The 22,385-nt window shown below is 58.3% G+C and overlaps 1 protein-coding gene across 10 annotated transcripts; it reads right to left on the bottom strand.

Moving 5' to 3' along the window:
* Positions 1-1,200: 1,200 nt before the first annotated feature.
* ADAMTS10 (ADAM metallopeptidase with thrombospondin type 1 motif 10) lies at positions 1,201-20,424 on the bottom strand. Of its 10 annotated transcripts, none has more exons than XM_039857442.1 (26): positions 20,313-20,424; positions 18,004-18,080; positions 16,507-16,707; positions 15,928-16,274; positions 15,421-15,577; positions 14,156-14,373; positions 12,618-12,701; positions 12,381-12,526; positions 11,938-11,981; positions 11,690-11,795; positions 11,458-11,604; positions 11,115-11,256; positions 7,959-8,066; positions 7,445-7,590; positions 7,296-7,359; positions 6,127-6,229; positions 5,736-5,869; positions 5,525-5,648; positions 4,690-4,770; positions 4,452-4,615; positions 4,240-4,366; positions 4,013-4,142; positions 3,398-3,602; positions 2,973-3,149; positions 2,737-2,896; positions 1,201-1,966 (listed from the first exon to the last, which is right to left on the bottom strand). In XM_039857442.1, exons 3-26 carry the CDS (start codon positions 16,592-16,594, stop codon positions 1,857-1,859), a joined length of 3,312 nt encoding a protein of 1,103 aa, XP_039713376.1. In that variant the 5' UTR covers positions 16,595-16,707; positions 18,004-18,080; positions 20,313-20,424; the 3' UTR covers positions 1,201-1,856. The 10 variants fall into 10 exon arrangements, with proteins under 10 accessions (XP_039713376.1, XP_039713361.1, XP_039713397.1 ...); XM_039857427.1 differs by having other exon boundaries at positions 16,507-16,693; XM_039857463.1 differs by having other exon boundaries at positions 3,398-3,545; positions 16,507-16,693.
* Between the last annotated feature and the right edge of the window lie 1,961 nt (positions 20,425-22,385).

Raw genomic sequence — 22,385 nt, 5'->3', positions numbered from 1 at the left:
AGGATTGATGGCAGCCACTGCCAGATCCCACGGGGCCCCTTCTCCAACTCCTTAGAGACAAGGGCTGCAGCAAGGAGCACACAGGTTAGCTGGCTGCAGGACTAACCGCTCTGTCCAGGAAGACCCCAGGAAGCATTTGGGCTGCTCCGGCTCTGCGAAACCACTTCAGACACGTGTGTGCTCTGGGCATCCCTGAACAAACACCCTCTTCCAGAGTGGCCTCTGCTGATCTTTCCTTCAGAATGGCCTCTGTGTGTGTGTGTGTGTGTGTGTGTGTGTGTGTGTGTGTGTGTGTGTGTGTGTGTGTGTGTGTGATGGGGTGGGGGAAGGCAGTGGACGGTACCAGGAGCCAGGCGCACTCGGAAGGTCCCAGACATTGGAGGTCAGATCTGGATTCAACAATCCCCCCTCTGCTACTTCTGGGGTCCTCCCCCTTTTCTCATCATAAAACCGAGGTGCGGGCCCATGGCCTGATCTTTGGGAGATCAGCAGGCCACGAACTGGTCTCTTGTTATTTGAGGAAATGGCAGTTCTGAGAAGTTGTCACCTTCCAGTGCCACACGGCGAGGACGTCGCTGAGGCAGAAGCCTAGATGCTGAGAGAGCTTGGCAGGGAGGCTGGAGGTCTGGGATGTATCCCTGCGCTTCAGCTTTGCACAACGTCCTGCCCGGAGGTTGCCAGAACGCGGCGCCCCCTCGTGGCCATATATGGGGAGGAGCCCTTTCCTCCCTGAGTCTCGTGCAAGTGATCAGCTTGGCGCCTGCGAACCTCAACAAATGCCTCCAGGCACGAAAGCTGAATACTTAGGCAGGAGGACTCAACTTGTTGGGAGCATCGGGGGAGGCTCCTGGGAGGAGGCAACCTGTGCTGAGACTGCAGGGTAAGTTGGAGTTAACCAAGTGAAGAAGGAAGGGGTGGAACCACCTGGCCGAGGAAACAGCTCAAGGAAAGGCCCCAAGATGGGAAGATGGCGGGCAGATTAGGAAATTCCAGGAGGCAGGTGCAGCTGGAGCGTGCTGAGTAGCCGGGAGAGTGTTGTCCCAGATGGCAGGCGCTAGACCGTGGGACTTTGAAAGCCTCCATGAGAAGGTGGATTTTTTCCTACGATCACTGGGCTCTAGTTTGTTTGTAAAAGCCCCCTTTTGGGCTGCCGGGGCTGCTTCCAGTCTGGGGTGGGGACACACACACACACCACGTGCAGAAATCTACACAAGACAGACTTTATTGATGTACGGCCTCCTGGCGAGGAGCGTGTGGGCCCCAGGGCAGGGCCTGTAGCACCATGATGGGGGCGGCCTGGATGTCGGGGTCCCCCTGGGGCAGGATGGGCAGAGGTTGGGATGGGTCTTCTTAGCTCTGCCCCATCCCTGTGGCTGGCCTGGTCAGGGGGAGAGTGTCAGGGAGGGGGTGCTAATCCCTCCCCCACAGCGGACATAGACTCCCTCCAGCTCAGAGTGGAGGGACAGGGCAGTGCTGGGGGCCAGGGCACCAGCTGACCCCCTCCCCACCCAAACTCTTCACAGTACATATTCCAATCAAAGGTGGGGGAGTTTGGGGTGCTCTCTAGGGGTGGGTGAAAAGGGTGCTAGGCCAACAGTTTTCCCTCCTCTAACCCACCCTGGAGGGGCTCTCACTGTGAACTAGGAGAGGGGCTGAGGAGGAGCCCTAGGGGTGGCCAGCTGCTCTCCATCTCCCAGCCAGGGCCCTGCAAGGGTTCCCAATAAATAACTTCTGGTCCATCTCACCCCTCACTCCCAGATCCCGCCCTCTCGGGCTCCTTCAGGCTGGCTGCTTGCATGTTGGGTTCCCCCGCCCCGAGCCGGCGCCCAGTGGTGGCTCAGGGGACCGCGCGCCCCCTAGCGGCCCTGGCAGGTTTTGCAGCACATCTGGCGGAAGTACGCTCGGCTGCAGAACTGAAATTTGAGCACTAGGGGGCAGTAGGCGACCTTGTTCACATCCTTGCACTCTGCAGAGAGTGGGAAAAGCGGGGTGGCAGTCAGGTCTCAGGGCTCCGGGGCTTCACGTGGATTATTTTATTCCGCCTCTCATAATGCGGGCCTCTCTCAAGTAAATATATTTTTTACCCCCTGACAGACAAGAAAACGAAGGCACAGAGGTGAAAGGTGAACCCATACAGTTTGGTTCCTGTGCCCGGAAAGTAATCTATTGCTATGAAAAATAAATTTACTTAGGGAGAGAAAAATGGGTATATTTGACCAGTGGTTCTCAAGGGGATGTGATTTTGCCCGCCCCCCTCCGGGATATTTGGTGATGTCTGGAGACATTTTTGGTTATCACCCCTGGGAGGGGGCTATTGGCATCAAGCAGGTAGAGGTCAGGGAGGCTGCTAAATATCCTACAATGCCCAGGGCGGCCCCATGACAAAGAATCATGTGGCCCCAAACATTGATAGTGCCCGAGGTTAAGAAACTCTGATTTAAAGAGAGAATATTAGGCAAATAATGCTAGGGGTGGAGATAATAAGTCGAAGGTCATGGAGGTGGCTGGGGGAGTGACCCGAGTTTGGGCCCCCAAAAGGATCAGGTGCCTAAAACGCTTGGCACACAGTGACACTTAAACGTCTGCAGAGAGGGGATGGCGAGGCTGGCCTGAAGGAGACAGAACAGCATTTCGGTGGTTGGAGGTCTCCGGCCAGCGGTCAGGAGCCCCACACTCCCCTGTGGCTGCCTCTTGACAGGGCCCTTCTAATGCCCCATGACCTTCTGCCCCACGTACCTTCGGGGCCGTCCCCGGGGGACACGCTGTCGCACTTAGTCTCGCACTGCTGCGTGGCAGGTGGCCGCAGCGCCTCAGCACACTCGCGCGATGGCTGACCGGTGTGGCTGGAGCAGCGCACTGCGCGCTGTTGCTGCCCAAGGCCGCACTGCGCAGAGCACTGCGGGGCATCGCTGATGAGCCACCGCCCAGCCGCCTCTGCCCCAGCCTCTGTCCCCCAGGGCGTGCCCACCTACCTCGCCCCACTCGCCCGCCACCCAGCGGGCGGGGGGGCAGCGGCGCAAGTTGCAGCGCATGGTGGCTGGTGGCTTGGCTGCGGGTGGGCAGTGTGTGGGGGGCAGTGTGGCACGGTGGTCAGCACTCTTGCAAAGGACGACGCGGTGGCGGAGGCCTGGCCCGCAGCTGGGAGTGCACTGCAGTTGGAGGGGGCATTTCATGCTAAGTGGGCACCCCTGTTCCCACGCTTGCACAGGGTGTGGGGAGGATGCTCGTCCAGTGGGAGGTGAGGAGGGGTCAGCTAACCTCGGACCAGTTGAGCGTGGCCCACTGGGGCTACGGGGAGGGGCTTGTGACTGTGGACCTCAGTGGGCACCCAGCCCCCAGGCCCTGCCCTGCGCTGCACAGAGAATGGGTCAGGCGCAGGCGGGAAGGGGCGGCTGACCTCCGACCAGTCGAGGGTGGCCCACTCCGGCGGGCAGGCAGGGCCGTGGCAGGCCTCCAGGATGGGTGGACGTGGCTGCGGGCACGCGCTGTCGTCCAGAGCCTTCTCCTCTGCGGCTGACATACGGCGCAGACACACCACAGAGCGGCTGCGCACGCCCACATCACAGCTGCGGCTGCAGCGCGACCAGTTCCCTACAACCCAGCTGTGGGGAATGCGGAGGCTCTGAGAGTATACGAGCAGGGAACCCGGCGCCTGGAGCACTAGCGTCCTCCTCCTCCCTAGCGATCAGCATCATTATGGGAACTGGCACCGGGACGACTGTTGCTCACGCAGGGAGCACTCAGAAACCCTGCACTTGGAACGAACGTCATCTCCCTGTATCCACATGGGAGGTATGGAGGTACATCACCCCAGTGGGAGATGACCGCCTGGATTTGACTGGGGAGCACCCTCCTTCCCACTCTGGTTCTAGGAGAGCCCTCCCCCCACCTTCATGACTTTGACTTGGGGAATACCATCACCCCAATCCTGGGAGTATTCACCCCTCCGATGTCAGCAGCACTACCACTGCAGTACTTGTCACCCCCACCCTGCACCCTGGAGGGCACTCACTCTGGAGGGCAGGGCTCTGTGTTGCAGGCCCGCTGCCTCTTGGGGAGCTTGCTGTGGGCGCTGCAGTGGTGGGGGGCCACGGCTGAGCTGTCCAGTTGATTGCGACACTCCACAGCCTGCACCTGGCTGCCTGGGGGTTAGCGAGAGGCTGCTCAGCTCTGCCTGGTCCAGAAGGTCAGTCCGGGTGACCAGTCAGTGCCCACATCCTGGCCCCACCCCAACCTCACCACCGGCACACTGGGCGGAGCACTTGGTCCAGGGCGCGTAGTGCCAGGAGTAGGGGGGCAGTGCGTCGCGGGCGATGGGCGAGGTGAAGCGGTAGCGGAGGGCGGGCAGCTCTGTCCGCGCCAGCACCTGGCGTGGGGGCATCGAAGGGAAATCAAGCTCGGAGTCCCCACCAGGATGCTCATGTCCTCCTGCACCTTGCTCCCACCATTACCATGACGATGAGAGACGCGTTAATGGGTCCCAGGGCTTCTAGGCTCTGTGTCTGATTCGGCCCTGGTCGAAGCTGAAAGGTGGTCCCAGCCAGGGGCAGACGGTGGGGCTGGGGGGTCCCGGGCAGTCCCTCCAGCAGTAGGGACTCCTGGTCCCCCTTCAGGGCTGGGGGACAGCACAGGGGTCAGAACCCCAGCCAAGCTGAGCCCCAATCCTCATCCCCCCCACCTCCGGCTCACCCAGGTGACTGAGGGAGAGGTTCAGGTCCTGGATGAAAATATGGACGGAGCCTTTGGGGATCCAGACGACTTCCTCGTACCCTGGACATGGAGCTAGGTGTCACCCGCTTGACCCATCCCCCACACCTGCCTGCCTCCTCCATCCCTAACTCTGAGTGATAGCGGCTAACCAATACTGAGCTAAGTGCTTACAGGGACATCGCACCGTGTCCCCAGCTCTGGCCCTGGGAAGTAGATGTGCCATAATCCCCATTTTATGGTCGACAAAACAGGCTCAGAGAAGCAGAGCTTCTAGGTTTGACAGCTAGGAAGTAGCTGGCCTGGGATTTGAACCTAACTTTCCTGCCTCTCTTACCACCAAAGAGGCCCCAAGCCCCCAACAAGCAGCGGGTCTGGGCTTGGGCAGAGAGGAGGAAGCACCATGGACAGACCGACCTGCACAGGGTGACATGGTGGTTTTGGCAGAGCTGGGTTTGCAGTGGGCTTCACCACGTAGGACCTGGATGATCACGAGCCCCTGGGAACCCTCCAGCCCTGCCCACCTGTGCCCTTCAGGAGTCCTGGTTTATCTGCCTGGATCCTACCACACCATCCCCTAAACCACACTTGAGCAAGAGGACCCCTGGATGGCAGAGGGGAAAGATTTTGGTCCCCTCGCTTGGACATTTTAACTGCCCAAGTTTAGGCCCCAGAGCCCAAGCCAGTCCTTGAACCTGATCCGGGGCATTGCTGGGTCCCCAGGACTTTTTGGGGTTCCTTGTTGATCTTGACTACTGGGGGCCAGCTTTGCCCCCAGCCCAGTGGGGACTGTGGCAGAGAAGTGGGGGCCTCTCACCGGCTCCGAGCAAGGCCGGGCTGAAGACCCCCTCGATGGTTTCGCAGGCACTGCCGTCACCCCCGCAGACTCGGCACTTGTCCTCCCGCAGGTCAGAGCCCAGGACTCGGTCGCAGCCCACGTGCTGGGGGAGGCAGTGGTGGTTGGGGGTATCAGTGGGGCGCTCGTCCCCTCCACCCCCCCATCCCCTCTCTCTGGGAGTCCACTCCACCTTGCACTCGCCGCTGACACAAATGTCCACTGTGTCTGGGCGGCAGGGTGTTCCGTCCACCACAGCTGCCGCCCTCTCCGTGTAGAAGTTGAAACCTTCCGCTAGGCATGTTAGTGAGCAGGCCTTGACGCCCCCTGGGGGGCACGGCCCCGTCAGACCAAGGGCCAGGCCGCCCTGGGGCTCCCTGCTTGCTTCCTGGGGGAGGTGAGGCCAAGAGGGAGAGACCCCAGATCCAAGAAGGATGGGCAAGCTGGGCAGAAGGAATAGGGGTTGCCAGCATCCAGTCTGGCACTCTGACTCCTCGGGCGAGGGGAGGGCTCAGGGCAGACCCCATGATGCCATATCCACCTTCTGTTGGACACGCCCATGGCCTCCTGAGCCCTGCACTCACCTCCTCGGTATGTCTTCCACGTGTAGAATTTTCCACGGAAGGGGACGCTGTCAAATTCAGAGCACTGCATTTCCCTGAAGTCCTGGGAGCCAGGGGGACAGTCCTGGGGGCATGAGATGGGAGAGGGAGGGAGGCCAAGTGTCCCAGGATGGAGTTAGGGCAGAAGCCCAGGGCATAGAACAAATGTTCAGATGGGTTGGAGAAATGAGGCTGGAGGCAGGGAGGCTGGGAGGTCAGGGAGGAGGCGGTGAAGGACTGTATCGTAGCCTGGGCAAGGTACAGGCAGGTGGGGCTGGAGGGACTGATGCATCTGAGATGGGACCAGGTGACTCATTAGATATCAAGTGCAAGATGGGGATGATGCTTGGGTTTCTAGTTTCAGATCACTGAACCTTTCTGAGAGGGAGGAGTAGAGAAGAGAGAGAGAGAGCGCCTAGAAAGGAGCACGACAAATTGGGGAAGGTGGCCAGCTCTTCATGAATGTGAGGGGCATGTGAACTTGGCAGACACAACCCCCTCTGGATGGGGGGCTAGACTGCCTACCCCTCGCTCTAAAGTTCTCCCTCCCTCTTAGCATCCCCTGCTGCAGTAAGCTTTGTGCTTATTAGACGTGTACACGTAACACTCATTTACACCCAGGATGCAGCCCTGGGGAACCCCAGCATTGAAACAAGCGGAGAAGATGAGAAAAGGGGACCGAAAGTGCAGCCCAAGAGGGGCTGGGAGCGCGGGACGTTGGTGATGCAGGCAGGGCGGGAGTTTTGGACAGCTGGCCATGGTCTGTGGTCAGAAGAGGGCGCAGGCAGAGACCGAAAACGTGGCTACTGGGTTTGGTGACAGGGAGCGCAGTGACAGCTTTGGGGTAGGGGCGGGGCTGTTTGGGGAAACTGGGCTTTGAAGGGAGGGGGGAGACTCTGCTGTAGCAGGGAAGGAAGGGTGGTGGAGATCAAACAATTATAAGGTGGGACACTCATCTGCAAGATTTGGAAGAAGCCGGATCCCCGGGGAGGTGTGAGGGCCGGGAACTGGGCCCAGGGGGAGGGGCAGGGAAGGGAGGGGGCGGCCGTTGCAGGTCCCCGAGAAGGCAGGCAGCCGGCAGCAGCTCCTGGGAAGCTGATGTGCGCCTCTTTTTTTTCCGAGGGACCGACTTAGGGTCCCGGGGAACTCACGTCGGTGTTGCAGGAGCGATGCCGCCGTCTCTCGCCCAGGCAATACTTGCCCCCGATGGTTGGCCTGGAAAGAGTGGGGGACAGGCGATGGGGAGGGGGGTGAGGGTGCTCCTTATCCCCCCTCCTCGTAGGGGGTCCTGAGGACTGACCTGGGGCTGTCGCAGTGACGGCTGGAGGAGGACACGCCGCCGCCGCACGTCCGGCTGCAGTCGCCCCACGGGGTCCACGGGCCCCAGGCCCCGTCCACGCCCTCGGGCCGCGACCCGAAAGGGACGCACACCCGCTTGTAGCACCACTGCAGGTGGGATGGAGAGGGGTGAGCCCGGTTCGGTGGGCCCTTGGTGCTTATTCCCGCACCCCTCCCACCGGAGGTCTGAGCACCCCTGGGACACGGTATAGGTAAGAGGATGGACATGGGGTCTGAGGACCTGGATACAGTCAGGTTACAGGGGCTTGGCCAGGGAGGCACTGTTTAGGAAGGGGCGTGGCCAAAGCAAGGGATGTGAAGCCAGTACTGGGACAAGCCTGTGGACGAGGCTTGAGACGGAGTGGAGGTGTGGCCTCACTCCAGGGGCGGGGCCTGCAGGAACAAGGGGAGGAACTAGAGGGCGGCTCGGGTAGGCACGGCCTAAGGATGGGGGCGGGGCCTTGGCTGGCGCTCACCCCCTTGTCGATGGTGTGCGTCTGGCACAGCGTGCCTTCGGCGGCTGGGATGCTGTTGGTGATGCACCGGTTGCTCTTGCTCAGACACCATAGCTCGCTGCAGACCTCCTGCGGGCCAAGGCGCCCGCTCAAGCTTGCCCTCCTCCCTTGGGAGGACCCAGGCGACGCACTCACTGCCCACTCGGCATGGGAGCCCCAATGATCCTTTCCTGGGTCTCAAGGAATCCTCTTAGATACTCTAGCAGGGCATGGCCTGGGACCACCTCTCTGCCTATATGTACACTGCACTAATTGAACACCTGCGTGTCATACTCCCTTAGGCATCATTATCCCTATTTTACTGCGAGAAAACCGAGGCTCAGACAAGTGAGGTCACTTGCTGAAGGTCACGCAGCTACTAGAAGGGCAGCCTAGAGTCTAACCCAGACCTCTGACTGAAGGGTCAGGTTCAGTCCCTGGCATTGCCTGAGTTTCTAGAAGGAAATGTGGGATCTGCTGAGGAATGATTCTGGATTCCTTTTTGGGATGGGTGAAGCAGCCCATGGAAAGGCAGTGTTCTGAAAAATCAGGCCTGGAAGGTGGCTCAGGTCAAGGGCCCTATCTCCTTTTTCCAGCAGGTGGTTCTCTTTGTTCCCCTCAACTAAACTGGGGGAGCTTGTAAAGGTTTTAATTGATGGACGGTTGGGACAGGACAAAGGTAGGTTCCGTCTGTGTGAGACATCCCTCTGCTTCTTCCAGTGAGAAATCAGCCCGCCTTCTTCCTGTCTGCTCGAGCTGGACCATAGCCTGGCAGGAGGTCCTACACCAGTCCCAGGAAGTCACTCTGACCTTTTAGGTCCAGGTTAATATACCTGGACAAGCCCCCACCGGATTCAGGTTAGAACCTCTGTCAGCGGTCCCCAACCTTTTTGGTACCAGGGACCGATGCTCCAGTGAGACCCTAATGCCTGATGGTCTGAGGTGGAGCTGAGGCAGTGATGCTGGCGCTGGGGAGCGGCTGCAAATACAGATGAAGCCTTGCTCACTCGCCTGCCACTCACCTCCTGTTGTGTGGCCTGGTTCCTAACAGGCCAGGGACTGGTACTAGTCTATGGTCTGGGGGTTAGGGACCCCTGCTCTAGCTTACACCTTGCCCCCCCCCTACAGGGTCTTCCTCCTGTGAAGTGGAGACCCTTTTGTCTCCTTTTTATATTTCTATATAACCTCTTTGAACCTGATCCTTTCGAGCTTTGCAGATTTGGGATTGTACCATTCAATGGCTGTAGGAAGGGACCTTTTCTGCATCAGCCTCTGAGAGACTCCTGCACACATATGAAAAGTTTGGAGAGCTGTCCTCAGACCTGCTTCCTCAAACATCCTCCAGAATTCCTGCCTTCTGCCCCTTCCGAGGATACTTCTCAGCTAAAAACTCAGCTTGGTCTTCTGGCTTCGCTGGGCTTGTGTCTTCCTGGCCATTTGTAAAAATGTCACATGCCACTTCTGATACCTCTTAAAGACAATTGCCTATGCCACTTCCTGCTTTCTCTCCTCTCCACAAAGATGCACTGTGACATGCGGATGAGTCCGAGACATGAGGAAGATTTCAACTCCGCCACTGACTTGCAACACATTCCCCCTCTCTGGGCCTCAGTTTTCTCATCTATCACATGGGCCTTGCCTACATCAAAGGATGAGAAGCATGTGACAGAGTGGATATGAAAGGGCTTGCACAATGCCTTATCATCGAGTAACAACGACCACAGCTACCTCCGGACTGGGCACTAGGTAGGCCCAGCTCTTTACACATATTAACCAATTTACATATAGTCAACAATTCTCTCCTTTGCCAGGAGGGCCAGGAACATGTTCCTTGGAAAAATAAAAGGGAAAATCAATTCAACATACAGCTAGCTCTGGCTCATGCTTGGTATTCTGGCATTTCTTCCCCTCCCCCACCCCTTTATAAAATTTGGAGTCAGAGAGGCCTGGATTCAGAACCCAGCTCTGACGTGGTCTTGAATTTTGACTCTGGGTAAGGCACCCTCCCTATGCCTCAGTCCCTTCTTCTGTAGTGTGGGGATAATAAGATTAGCCAGAGCTTAAATGAGAGGATGCATATCACATACTCAGCATATAGTGAGTGCTCAGTCATATCAGCCATTGTCATCATTGTCAGGATACCTGGGACACAGCAGATGCTTAAAGGGTAGTTTCAGAATTCTTTCGGAATTCATCAGAGGGTACCATAGTTACCAGTCAAGTTAGGTCATGGGGGCGAGAGAGGAATGTCAATTAAATATAAATTGATCCCGGGTTTGTCTCCTTGTCTTGCGCTGGAATGAAGTGAGGGCATTTTAGCTGCCTACTCCCCATTTTGAGATAACGTGGCCTTAGCTTGGACGTGGCCTTGCAAATTCTGATCATTTGAATCTCGAGAGTGTGAAGGATTGAGACTGGGTCCAGGGCTGAAGCCATGAGGAGGCAGGGAGTGTGCTTTGCGTATTGGGGGACATGGGTAGTGGAGGGACAGACCCTGACTGAGCCCCTGGTGGCTGAAGCAGGAAGCCAGCAGGTCTAGCTCCCCGGGGGGAGCTGGGAGCAGGAGCCCCAGCTCACTTCTCTATGCACAAATGGGGCTTTGGGAGCTGAGTCTACATCTTGGGAAAGAGCTGGGGAGTGATCAGAAGGCTCAGAGTTCATCCAGCCAAGGATGGGGGCCAGGAGGTCTTGTGAACTGGTCAGTAGGGGATGTGAAGACAGGGCGTCCCTGGAAAGCTCTGTCCAGTTCTTTGCCAAGCAAGGAAGATGGTTCTTCCCCAGGCGCCACCAACTATTTCCACCAAGTCTGGATGTTTAGTTAAAAATGGCCCAGTCAGGGGTCTTGGGGCTTTATGCAGGTGGCCTGACATCCTGGACACAAGGTGGCCTCTCAGGCTCTCCCCAGCCCAGCCTCCAAATCAGGGGTCTGGAAAATCAGATCCCATTCTTGTTCCCAATCTTGTCTGGTTGCTTGTGACACTGTATAACCCCTTGCACCTCTGTGCCTCAGGCCCCACGGGCTCACTCGCCTTCCCAGCTTTCCCACTCCCAGCGCCTGATGGAGGGGTGTCTATGTGGAGTTGCTCACCCCGTGGCCCCCTCCCCTCCCAGGAAGGAAAGCAGGAAGGCTCTCTCTACCCCGTATTTACACTGACGCGATTTGACTCCATGCTGGAAGCGGCACTGCTCATCTGCATCGTAGGCCTGGCCGGGCGCCACCGTTGGGTACACGAAGTCCTGTCTGGGGGGCCGGTTGTTCAGGCAGAGCCCCAGGCCTGAGCTGTGGCAAGAGGAAAGCAGCTGTCATGCTGGATTACGGACCAAGAGCTCTGGGGCCCTGGATGGGTGGGGGCCCTGGGGAGCAGCCTTGCAGGCAACGGGACCCTTCTCAGAGGCAGCCTTGATTTCCAGAAGACCTCCCCGCCCCCCGCCCGCCAACATGAGTATGAGCCTCTGGGCAGGACAGGACGTCTGTCCTCACTCCAGAAAGCTGGTGATGTAGTCGCGGCTGCAGGATGACCATACGAACGGGTTGGTCTTCATGGTAATGTGGGCGGCCATGAGCTTGGCTGGGTCCTGGCCCCGGGCCCCACAGCTGTTCCCCACACCATCGTGGTTCATGCCGAACCTGGGGAGAGGAGTGTTGGCTCTGCTGGGTGCCGGGGACCTGCCCGATCCTCCCGTCCTCCCCTTCCTGTGTCCCCTGGCCTCACGTGTGTCCGATCTCGTGGGCGATGGTGAACGCCGTGGCCAGGCCGATGTCCTCGTTGATGCTGCAACTTCTCTCTCGCTCGCACATCCCTCCCACGGGGGCCAGGCCTGGGAAACGGGCACGCGGGGCGGGGGCTGGGCACTCAGGGCTGCATTGGCCGGCCCCGTCCACCTTGCTGGGCCCCCACCCCTGCCAGGGCCACCCCGCCCACTGCCTCCGTGGGAGCCTGAAACCTCGGGGCGCAGGTACCTAGCGTGCCGCAGGGTTTGTTCTTGTAGATGCAGATGTCATAGCTGTGGGAGGAGATGGGGGCAATGAGGAGGCTGGGCTGCCTGATGACGCCACCACGCCTGCATCTGGGGGCTAAGCTCTGCTTGGGAGGTGCTACCTGCCTCTCACCCGAAGTCTTGTGCTCTGCCCCCAGCTGGCCTTGGGGATGCTGGGGTGCATGAGTCACTGACTGACTGAATGAGAGAGTGAGGGAGGGAGCGCCTCAACGCCCAAGTGGCCCAACGCCCGCCTCCTCACATTCTCAGGCTCCAAGCTGCCCTCCCATGCCTGGCTCCTGAACGGGGCAGCTGAACAGTCCCAGCCTCTCCGTCTCCCAGCAGGTGATCCCCTGCTTGGACCCCGATGGTCCGCTGGACCACTCGTTCCTCTGGCCCAAGTCCTGGAGCCCTCCCCCCACTCACCGTGTGATGAGCACCGCAGTGTCGTGGTTGGCCACACCGTTCTCCGGAATGGCGTTGCCGTGGCCGCTGTGGTTCACGATGGATTTCTGCCACTTACAGAAGCTGTCCAGGGACTTGCCGGCGTGGTGGGTGATCTCCAGAGTGGGCTGAGAATGGACAGAGTGAGGTGCATGGGTGCCAGCCGCCTTGGGGAGGGCAGGTAGCGCTGGTGTGCAGAGGAAGGGGTGGGCCCCGCACCTGGTCCTCCGTGAGCAGGATGAGCCGTGTCACCAAGATATTAACGATGTTTCCCAGACTTGAGTCCTGGAAAAGTTTGGCAACCTGACCTCCAAGAAACAAGAGAAACGGAGTCTTAAGAGGGGCCCAGAGCAGAAAACAGAAAGAGAAACAATGGCAATCACTCATTTTAATCAAGTACCTACTGTACGCCCGGCCTCAGGCTAAGCCTGCTGCACATACCTTCACGTACCCACGGAGTAGGTACTATTATCATTCCCATTTTACAGATGAGCAAACTGATGCACAGAGGGGTTAGGAAACACAGCCGGCAGGTATCGTAAGTGGGATTCAAGTCTGGGTAAGCCTGTCTGGAAAGCACTGGTTGCTTACGTACATTTCTTTCTGACTCACCCTTGCTTAGCTAGTCTTGTCCTCCATCCCTTCCCTGCCTACCCTCTGGCTGCCTTGAGCGTCTCTGCCCAGAGGTGGCCTGGGGGATGCGTCTCATTCCGTGGCTGTCCGAAGGTACCAATTTGAGCATCACCACAGGAAGGTGGAAGTGTAGGGGCAGGAAGCTCTAGTGACAGTGGTCAGAGGGAAGGAGGGTGTGGCCTGGGGTGAGTGGGCCCAACGATGGAGGCCACACAGTGCCGTGATCTCGGAGCCCTGGGACATCACCGTCTCATGTGGAAACCCACGGAAACCCTGGCAGATTTTAGGAAACTTTCAAAGCCCAAGGGAGGGATGCAGGGTTGGGGAAGAAAATCGTGCCATCAGATACAATGTCATGTACACATCCTGGGCCATCTGCCTGCTAAACTTTTTCCTTTCTCTTTTTCGCTTCAGTGAAACAAGAGTACCTTTCACTCATCAAGCTATGGGCCGAGTGCCCTGTCTTCCCTCCCACCAACTCTTACTCTCTGCTGTACGTACTATGATAACTCCATTTCATGGTGGGGGAAACTGAGACTCAGAGCCTTCATCGAGGTCTGGTATGGGCACTGAGTATATCTGAGTACAGGTCAGTTAAGTGAGCTGTATGAATTAGAGCTCACCTATAGCTCGAGCGAGAGCTCCGCATACATACAGATGTGTCCACGTGTGTACTGGTAACCTCGACAAGTACCTGCAGGCGGTGTGCTTATTTTTATATAGCAAGCAAACATACAGCACCTACTGTGTACCCAGCACTGTTCTGAGCGCTTCCTCAATTCACCGCATCTACCTTAGCCTTATGAAGTGGGCACTGTTATTATCCTCATTTTACAGGAGCAAAGCAAGGCAGAGGTGAAGTCGCTTGTCCCACACCTAAAGAGCGGCAGAGCTGAGATGTCAGCCCAGGCCATCCGGCTGCAGGGTCCACGCTCCTAAGCACCGCGCTAAGCTACCTCTGCTCATCCTTGCCTCGGGCAGCCCTCCTTTCTCTCCCTGCCCCCTCTCCATTCTGTTCCTCTGGTCGAGAATTGGGGGTGGGATGTTGACACCGCTCTTCCCGACCTCTGGAGGCTGGCTCCTGGTGCTTGCGGCTCCCTGCCCTGGGAGGGGGAGGCACTTACAATGTTCATGATGGCCAGGACGTACTGTTCCACATCTCGGCGCCCGTGGTAGGCCACCATCATCTTGTCTGCCACCACCAGGGTCTCCACGTAGCGCTCTCGGCTGACTGAGCGCTTCAGACCCGGCTGGCCTCGCTCTGTTTCATTGCCCAGGGGCCTGGCAGGTGGTGGCTTCAGGGTGCGCAGCCACCACGGCCGCCCCTTCCACGGTTTCTCATCTGCATAGACAATTTCTGGTCATTCTGCTGTTTGCTCCTATGGCCCAACTCCCTGTCTGCTAGTCAAACACCGCGTTCTTTTGCTACTGGGTATTCTGGTCGCACAATGTCCAGTAGAAGGGCTCCACGACTCAGACGTCTGGTCCTCCAACGATGTGGCTGCCCTACGGCCAAACTGGCTGATGGAATAGATCCCCAGCACCGCAGGGCAGTCGGCATGACCCTACAACCTCCTGACAATGCCACGACCTGAGTGTGCCTGCTCAGTGGGCTGACGCTGCCAGGGCCCCGTGCTCGTATGACTCCTTGGCCTTCCAACTACAGAACTTTCTAATCAACGCGCTGCATGGCTTTGTGGCTGTGGGACCAACAGCCTTTCGATGGGCTTCCTGCCCAACTGTGCTCCAGCCAGACTGTCCCACTGACTCCTGACTGCGACTCCATCAACTTTTCTGTCTGTACAACTGACGGTGGCTGTACGTCTGCCATGGCGTCCCACTCCCGGACGCTTAGGTCGCACAACTCGTTGACTGTCCCGGTGCTCTGCAGATCCACCTTACAGCCATCAGTTTTCTAGCTGTAAAACTGTTCTGGTAAATGTTTTGTTGTTTAGCTTTCTTACTGGCCCATCCCCTAAATGTCTGCTTGGACAGTGTCCTCCCGCAAGTCTGGCTGTGACTCTGACCTTCTGAATGGTGGCCGAGCCCTTCTTTTGACTGTTTTCATTGTGCGACTGCTTGAGCATCAGCTACAACCACCCTGCTGCTTAACTGTCTGATCACACTGTAACCCTGGAGCCGGATAGTTTGACCCCTGAGCACCTGTCTGGTTGTCCAGCTGCCTGTCTCACTCACTGTGGGGCCACTGAACCATGGCAGTGATAGATGGGCCGTTGCCCTGCTCCACTGCCCTGCTATCTGACGGATGCCATTCCTCCCCTCAGGTAGCTGCTGCCCTGGACGGAAAGACGTCGCCGCCTACCTCTGCCTCAAGGTAGAGATGTTGTGCAGCCCCTTCACCCATCCCCAGAAAGACGGATGGATTTACCTCTCACTCCACAGGCTGTGTCCAGGTGGGGGTGACGTAGGGAGGAACGCTTGTACACTACGTGGGGGCCGCTTTCCTCTGGGCCCCGGGCCACCTTGGGCCCACCTTGCAGGGGCTCGATCAAGTATTCTTCCTCATCTGCCACAATCAGGCCATGCTGGGGGGTGGGGAAGACAGAGGGCTCGGATCAGCTCTTGGTTCCCGGGACCCCCGGAACCCTCTCTTTTGATTTCATTTCTTCTACCTTACTGGGTTAGGTTGCTATTACTTTTCTAATCTCTTGAGATGGGTGTTTAGCTCATTAATTTTCAGACTGACCTAAGGCTATGTGTTTTCTTCTGAGTACCGCTTTAGCTGCATCCTAAAATTAGCTAATTCTTTTGGTTAGTTCAAAATGCTTTAAAATTTTCACCACGATTCTCTCTCTGACTTATATTTAGAAATGTGTTGTTCTTAACTCCCAAACTTATGGTAGTTTCCCCCTGCTTCCCCAAACTCTCTGCTCACCAGGCCCCCACAGGTGCTGATGGCTACGTGAGAGCTGCTGGCCTGGCCCTGTAGATGGCCGGCGTAGAGGCAGTGGGGCCGGGCGGCCCTCTGCCAGGCCAGGCCCTCCCGTGTCCAGTACTCCACGGAGACGTGCCCTGCCAGAAGTCGGGGGCTGCGAGTCAGGTTCAGCAGAAAGTGGGTGCTGGGTGCGGCCACCTTGTAGAAGAGGCGGGACTCTGCTGCAGGCCCAGTGCCCCGACGCTGCCTCCGGGGGGCAGGGGGTGAGAAGGCCAGCAGTGCCCCGTTGTGATCCACTCGGGTGGGGAAGGCAATCTCATAGCTCTCCAGACTGGACAGGAACTCATCTGTGGGTGAGGGTCAGAGGCCTGGGGTGAGTCCTGGGAAGGACCCCTGTGACATGGCTGCTTGGCTGCAGGGCAGGTGATGCTGGCCTCGCCGGCCCCTGAATCCAGGTCAAGGGCTTCAAGACTCTAGCCTCAGGGCCTTACTACCCCCGCCCATAATCACCATCCAAGCCCCACTGACCCCTCCTTGTCTCCTTACTCCCTCCCACCACCAGCCCTGGACCACCCCTACCTTGAGACCGGAAGGCGTGCGTGACCTCGAATGTAAGGCCCAGCCCCAGGGCAAGGGCCCAGCGGAGGATCTGGCAGGCGGGAGCCATAGAGGCCACGTGTCCACATGTCTCTCCCCAGCCCTGGCTGCCGGCAGCCCCCACAGTGCCGCCTTCCCTGTTCACAGCCTGGGCAGCATCACCGGGCTCCTGGGAGGGAGAAGCTGGGTGGGGTGGGGGCTAGTCCTGCTGCCCAGCACAGTCATGGCCAAGGCCCCTCACCAGGCTGACAGGGGGGCCTGCAGCCCCTCACTCCCAGTCTGGAGGAAGCCCAAGGCATTTCCCCTAGTATGAAGATTCAGCATAGACTTCCTTACTGGGGTGTCCCCACCCCAGCCCCATCCTCCCTACAGTCTTAGGACAGGCAAGGATCTTGGCTCTGTGAGCAACCTACTAAGTGACTGCATTTTGACACCATTTCCTTTCCTTTCCTTTCATTTCCTGATAACCCTGTAAAGATCCATTCTTTAGGTAATGGCTGTGTAGGATATGGACACAGTCCCTGCCCCCGGGGACAGTCCCACGGCTCAGTCTCCTGAGAGTGACAGATAACGGACAAGTAAATAAAGAGATGAACAAAGGAGAGCAGCTCAGATTGTGACCTAATGGGGAGGCTCAGAAGTGGGGGTGTGAAGGACGAGAAGAAACCAGTCATGGGAAGAGACAGGAGATGGTGCACCTGGGAGAGAACAGCAGGCTCGAAGGCCTTCGGGCAGGGAGGCGCTTGTTAGGGACCCAGGACCACATAGGCTCGTGTGGAGCGGGCAGGAGGCCAGCAAGGGGAGGCTGGCATGGGACACAACTGAAGGCTGGTCAGTGTTGAATTTTCAACCCAGATTAAACCTGAGGCCAGTGCTTGGCTCCTCCCTCCCCACCCCCACCATTCCTAGGGGTCCATGCCCTTGGATCCTCTGCCATGGGTAACGCTATTCACCCTGCCAGTGGGGCTGGAAACCGCTGCATCCTGGTCTCTGTCCCCGTGACCTCTTCTCTACCCCACATTTCCAGCTCGGCTCTTCGTCCTGCTTCCTCTCCCTTTGGATTCCTCCGGGGAGCGCCAGGCTTCCTCCGGCATCTGCCCCAGGCCAGCCCTCCGCAGACACCACTTTGGGCCACCACCCTGTGCCAAACCCTCCTCCCCACTCCAGGCTCCACCTTCCTCTTCCCTGCAATTTCCCCCTTAATCACACACTGTCTTGTTTTCTTTGCAGCTTGGCCAAGTCTGAGAGTTGATCCCCAAACAGGGCAGTTTGGCTCCAGAGGGATAGAGCCAGGTTTTCTCTAAGATATGAACTTAGAAGCCAACGTTTCTCGCTTCTGCTTGGACTCCTCCAGTGACGGGGAGCTCACTCCCTGACTCTGTGATGCTGCTGCTCCCTTCAGCTGGGCTGACATTTACCCCTTGGGGTGTGTGTGTGTGTGTGTGTGTGTGTGTGTGTGTGTATATAGGTTTTTTTTACCTTCTGGGGGCTTCAGTTGGTACAGTGTCGGACCCCTGTGTGAGAGCCTCTGTGGGCCTCTGTCTCTTCTTGGGAGCCTAGACAGGGAGAGGACAGTGAGGAGGAGCTGGACTGGGTCTGGGTCTGGAGTTGAGGGTCACTGAGAAAAGTGTACCCTTGTCCCTGGTGAACCTCCTGTTGGGTTTCATCCTTCCTCTGTTCCCACCATCTCCCCCATAATGCTCCCTCCTTCCCTCCTCTGCCTCCCCCACCCCCACCCTTTTCCTATTGCTTCTTCTCCCCCTATTCCATCTTTGAGGCCTTGAACAGCTCTGAGACCAATACCCTTTCCGGGTAGGCTCCCCTAGGCCCCCACCTCCTGCCTAACACCCGCCCTCTGGCCGGTGGCTGCTTGCGTTCTCATTGCAGTCGCGGCTGGAACCCCCCTCCCCCACTCCGGTCCCTCGTTGCCCCACTGGTGCAGACTCTGCCTCCCTAAGTGATTCTGTGGCTCCTGTCCTGGCTGCACTGTCGTTGGGCCTCTCCTCCTGCTACCCCCCAAAATCCTCATCACTGTCCTCTAAGGATGGGCCCCTCCTCCCAACAACCTCATATCCCCTCGTGAGCCTCAGATCAGGTAGGGTGTGGGGGACAGTGCTGAAGGAGCCAGCACAGGTGGGTTGGAGGGGGCAGGCACACAGCTGTCTGCCAGGGCAAGGCCGAGGAGAGCACAGGGACAGTGGCCCAGCCCGTGGGGTAGCTGGGAAGTGCGACCTGCCCAGGGTACTGGGGGGACCACTTAAGGGTCAGTGGGTTTGGAGGGGGGAAGATGAGGCTGTTGGAGGATATGGGATTCCAGAGCCTAAGCCTGGCTGGGGGCAACAGATGTCGTGGGGTATCACGGCTGTGAGGAAATGTGATGTGACTGCATGTGTGGGCTGTGTGTATGGAATTGTAGCGCTGTGTATGTGACTGTGTGTGATGTGTGCCCATGTGACCTGTGAGGCTGTGTGTGTGCCTGTGTGGCTGTGTGTGTGTGTCCATGTGACCCTGTGAGGCTGTGAACCCCGTGTGTGGCTGTGTGTGTGTACCCAGGCCTGGCCAAACCCCCAGCCTCTCCTCCCAGAAGCCAGGAGGGAGGTAGCCAGCTTGGGGGCCGGTGCCAGCAACTGGAGGAGGAAATGCAGGCGGAAAAGGCCCGGAAACAGAGGCTCCATCCCCTCCCAGGGATCCTGGAGGGACTTGTGGCTCCACACCCAGACCTCCTGGGCCTGCTGGGGGGGTAGGGCTGCGGGCTTCCCTGTGGAGGCCAGTATCACAGCTGCCCAGGCAGAGGCCCCAGCCCAGGCCGCCAGCAGCCGCTGGGCCCTGGGCGCTGCACATCTGGCTGGGCAGGCAGGAGGCAGACGGCAGACCCTGCCGGGCCAGCAGACAAAGGCAGGGCCTGCCGCCCCCGCAGCCCAGCGGGTCCCCCAACCAGCCGCTAATTAAAGGCCCAGAGCCCCAGAGCCGGAGCCGACCTCCTGAGACAGACTGTGGCCTCCGGTGACCAACTCCAGGGAAGTGGGCGGCGCCACTCCCACACCCAGACACACAAACACACACTGGTGGGAGTGGGGGGATGGGGGGGTAAGGGACCACACCTGCGCAGCTGGGGACCAACAATCGGACACTGAAGGCCCACAAAAGATTCCTCACACTCACTCAGTACACACTCACACACCCAGAGACAAACAACTACACACTCCCCAGACATATGTGCACACACACACATAGACAACCCAGAGACAAACACAGACACACAAATGCACACCCGGGGCCCACACACAGACACGTACCCACTCATTCACACACACAAAACTAGGGACAAAGTCACCAAGTCCCACAAACCTTGACACACAACCCAGACGCACTTACACACCGGCATTTACACACTTGTTACACTCAGATGCACCCAGAGACAAACACACTGATGTTTGGAGACACACACTCATTGACACAGCAGATACTCAACACCCACATAATCACATCCACATTCAAACACACCCAGACACTCAGGTATTTTTCATGCAGACTCACACATGCAAACGCACACACACTTACATATACGTGGATGTCCACAAACACACATCATACACACACACACACACACACCAGGCACTCACTTGAACTCAGTGTCGCACACGCTTAGGGACATCGTATACTGACACAAGACCCGCAGGGGGACAAGCCAATGTAAGATGGCCACGGCTATCCCCGTGCAACGCAGACAGACAACGTCTCCCCAAGTCACGCATCCCCGCCCGGCCCGCGAGCCCCAGCGCGTTTACCCGCGGCCGGCCGCCAGCCCGCCCGGGCCTCAGTCCCGTCTCCGCCGCCGTCTCGCCGGCCCGCGCAGGAAGGGAGGGCGGGAGCGAGCGCGGCCGGCGTGGCCGGGGGAGGGGGCGCGGGGACGGCACTTCCTGAGCCGCCGGCCAGAGTTATAAAAAACCCCCAAACCGCGCCGCCAGAACTCCGCCCGCCGCTGCCGCCGCCCGGCCTGGGCCCCGGGCTGGACTCGAGCCAGGGACCCGGGAGCCCGGGCGCCCGCCTGGCCTGGCGCCCCGCCGTGGGGGTGGGAAGTTTGGGGGTGAGGATGAGGGAGGGAGAGAATGGGCCCGGAGGAGTGAAATGGGCGGGATGATGGGCAGGGAGAAGAGGTGGGGGAGGGAGCAAGACTGGGGGGCTGGGAGGGAGGAAGGATTGGGTGGGGGTAAGGGAACTGGAGGAAAGAGGAACGGGTGGTTGGGGAGAAAGTGGAATGGAAGTGGGGAAAGGTGGGGGCTTAGAGGAGGAGGGAATTTGGGTAGTGGGGGTCAGGGTGAGGAATCGGGCTAGAGGGAAATGGGAGGCGGGGTGAATGGCTGGGGGAGGGGAGAGCCCGCTCCCTCGCCAGCAGCAACGGCGTGGACAACAGCTGTTATTTATTGAGAGCTAGTCCTCCCTCAAACAAGCATTTATTGGGCACCTCCCAATGTGTGCCAGGCACAGTGCCCTGACTAGCTGAATCAATCTCTACTCGCCCCGCTTTCCCAGAGCTCCGCTCTGGGAGGTTTGACCCGCCTTGAGCCTGTCTGGTCTCATTTCTCAGAGTTGGAAACTGAGGACAGAGATGGGAAGAGTGAAAGCTCCATTGGGGGTGGGGGATGGGGAGGACTGTGAAACGCTGGGTCAGTTCTCAAAAGATGTGGAGCTAAGGCATTAATGGGGGTGACCTGGATAGTCAGGGCAGAGGTGAGATTGGAACCCTATGTGACCAGCTGTTGCAAAACCCCCCATCACTCGCCTGAGGTTCTCCAAGAGGGGATAGGGCAGTGAATCCTAGACCTCACAGTTCTAGGCATTTTCCAGGCCTGGCCTCCAGGGAACTGGGCAGGGCCTGGCCTTGCCCTTGGCCTTAGGTTGCCTCATCTGCCGGTGGTGGTGGTAGGTAATAGTCTCTACATAGCAAACATTGGTTTTGTCTGTCCTGAACTTGGAATGACAGGGCAGGGCTCATGCACCAGGGACTCCGGAAATATCCTCCTGGAGCTCCCACCAGGTTGTAGCGCAAACTCCACCTCATCCTCACCCCAGGCCAGACTAGAGGGGCAGGATGTTCCCTACCTACTATGCCTCCTCTCCCCTGCCCCCACCTCTTGAGCCCCCAAGAGCAACAGGTTCAGTCAGCTGGCTCTGGCCCTGGCCTCTGCCATTGGGCCCTCCATTACCCATGGGCCTACTGGGAGCCCGCCCTGAGCTGCCTTTCATTGACCTCTTTCTCTATCCAAGCGGTGGCTGCCCTTGCGTTCTATGTCTGCCATAATGCTAAAAGCTCCCACCTTCATCCCAGGGGCTTGTGCAGCCACCAGTCCTTAGTCTGGTGATGGATGGCCACCAGACAGCTCCGGGAATTTCAGGGATGCTTTAAGCCAGGAGCTGCAGGCTCTGCCACTTCATAGCTGTAAAACTCTTGTAATTATTCTGTGAAACTGGCCCTTTGCATCCATTTCCCCTCCTTGCCAGGCCATTGCCCCAGAGGTCCCTTGGGGTCTCCCTCTCCCCTCTGGGTTCAGTGTGGATGGAACATGAGACTTGGCCCTAAGCCATTCCCACCTTTCATCTCCTGGCCTCACCATTGATTGGGAGATGGGCATGTCAAGGCTTTTGCAGGGAATCCTGGGACACAGACTTTTTCATCTCGAGTAGCATTTGAAGCTGAGCTCTCATCTCAGACAACAGGGAGAGGCCTCCTGTAAGAGCGAAGCCACCAGGAGGAGGAGGGTAATGGCCCCAAGGCCATCATTTTAGCGAGCTGTTCTTGAAGCCCACAGCCGGGCTTTCATTCTTGCAATCTTTATTAAACAGTCTTTGGTTCCAGGTGC

Source organism: Pteropus medius, unplaced genomic scaffold, assembly GCF_902729225.1.
Source record: "Pteropus medius unplaced genomic scaffold, Ma_sr-lr_union100, whole genome shotgun sequence".
NCBI lineage: Eukaryota > Metazoa > Chordata > Mammalia > Chiroptera > Pteropodidae > Pteropus > Pteropus medius.
The sequence above is the reverse complement of the archived record's forward strand: the minus strand, read 5'-3'. Positions and strand labels throughout refer to the sequence as shown.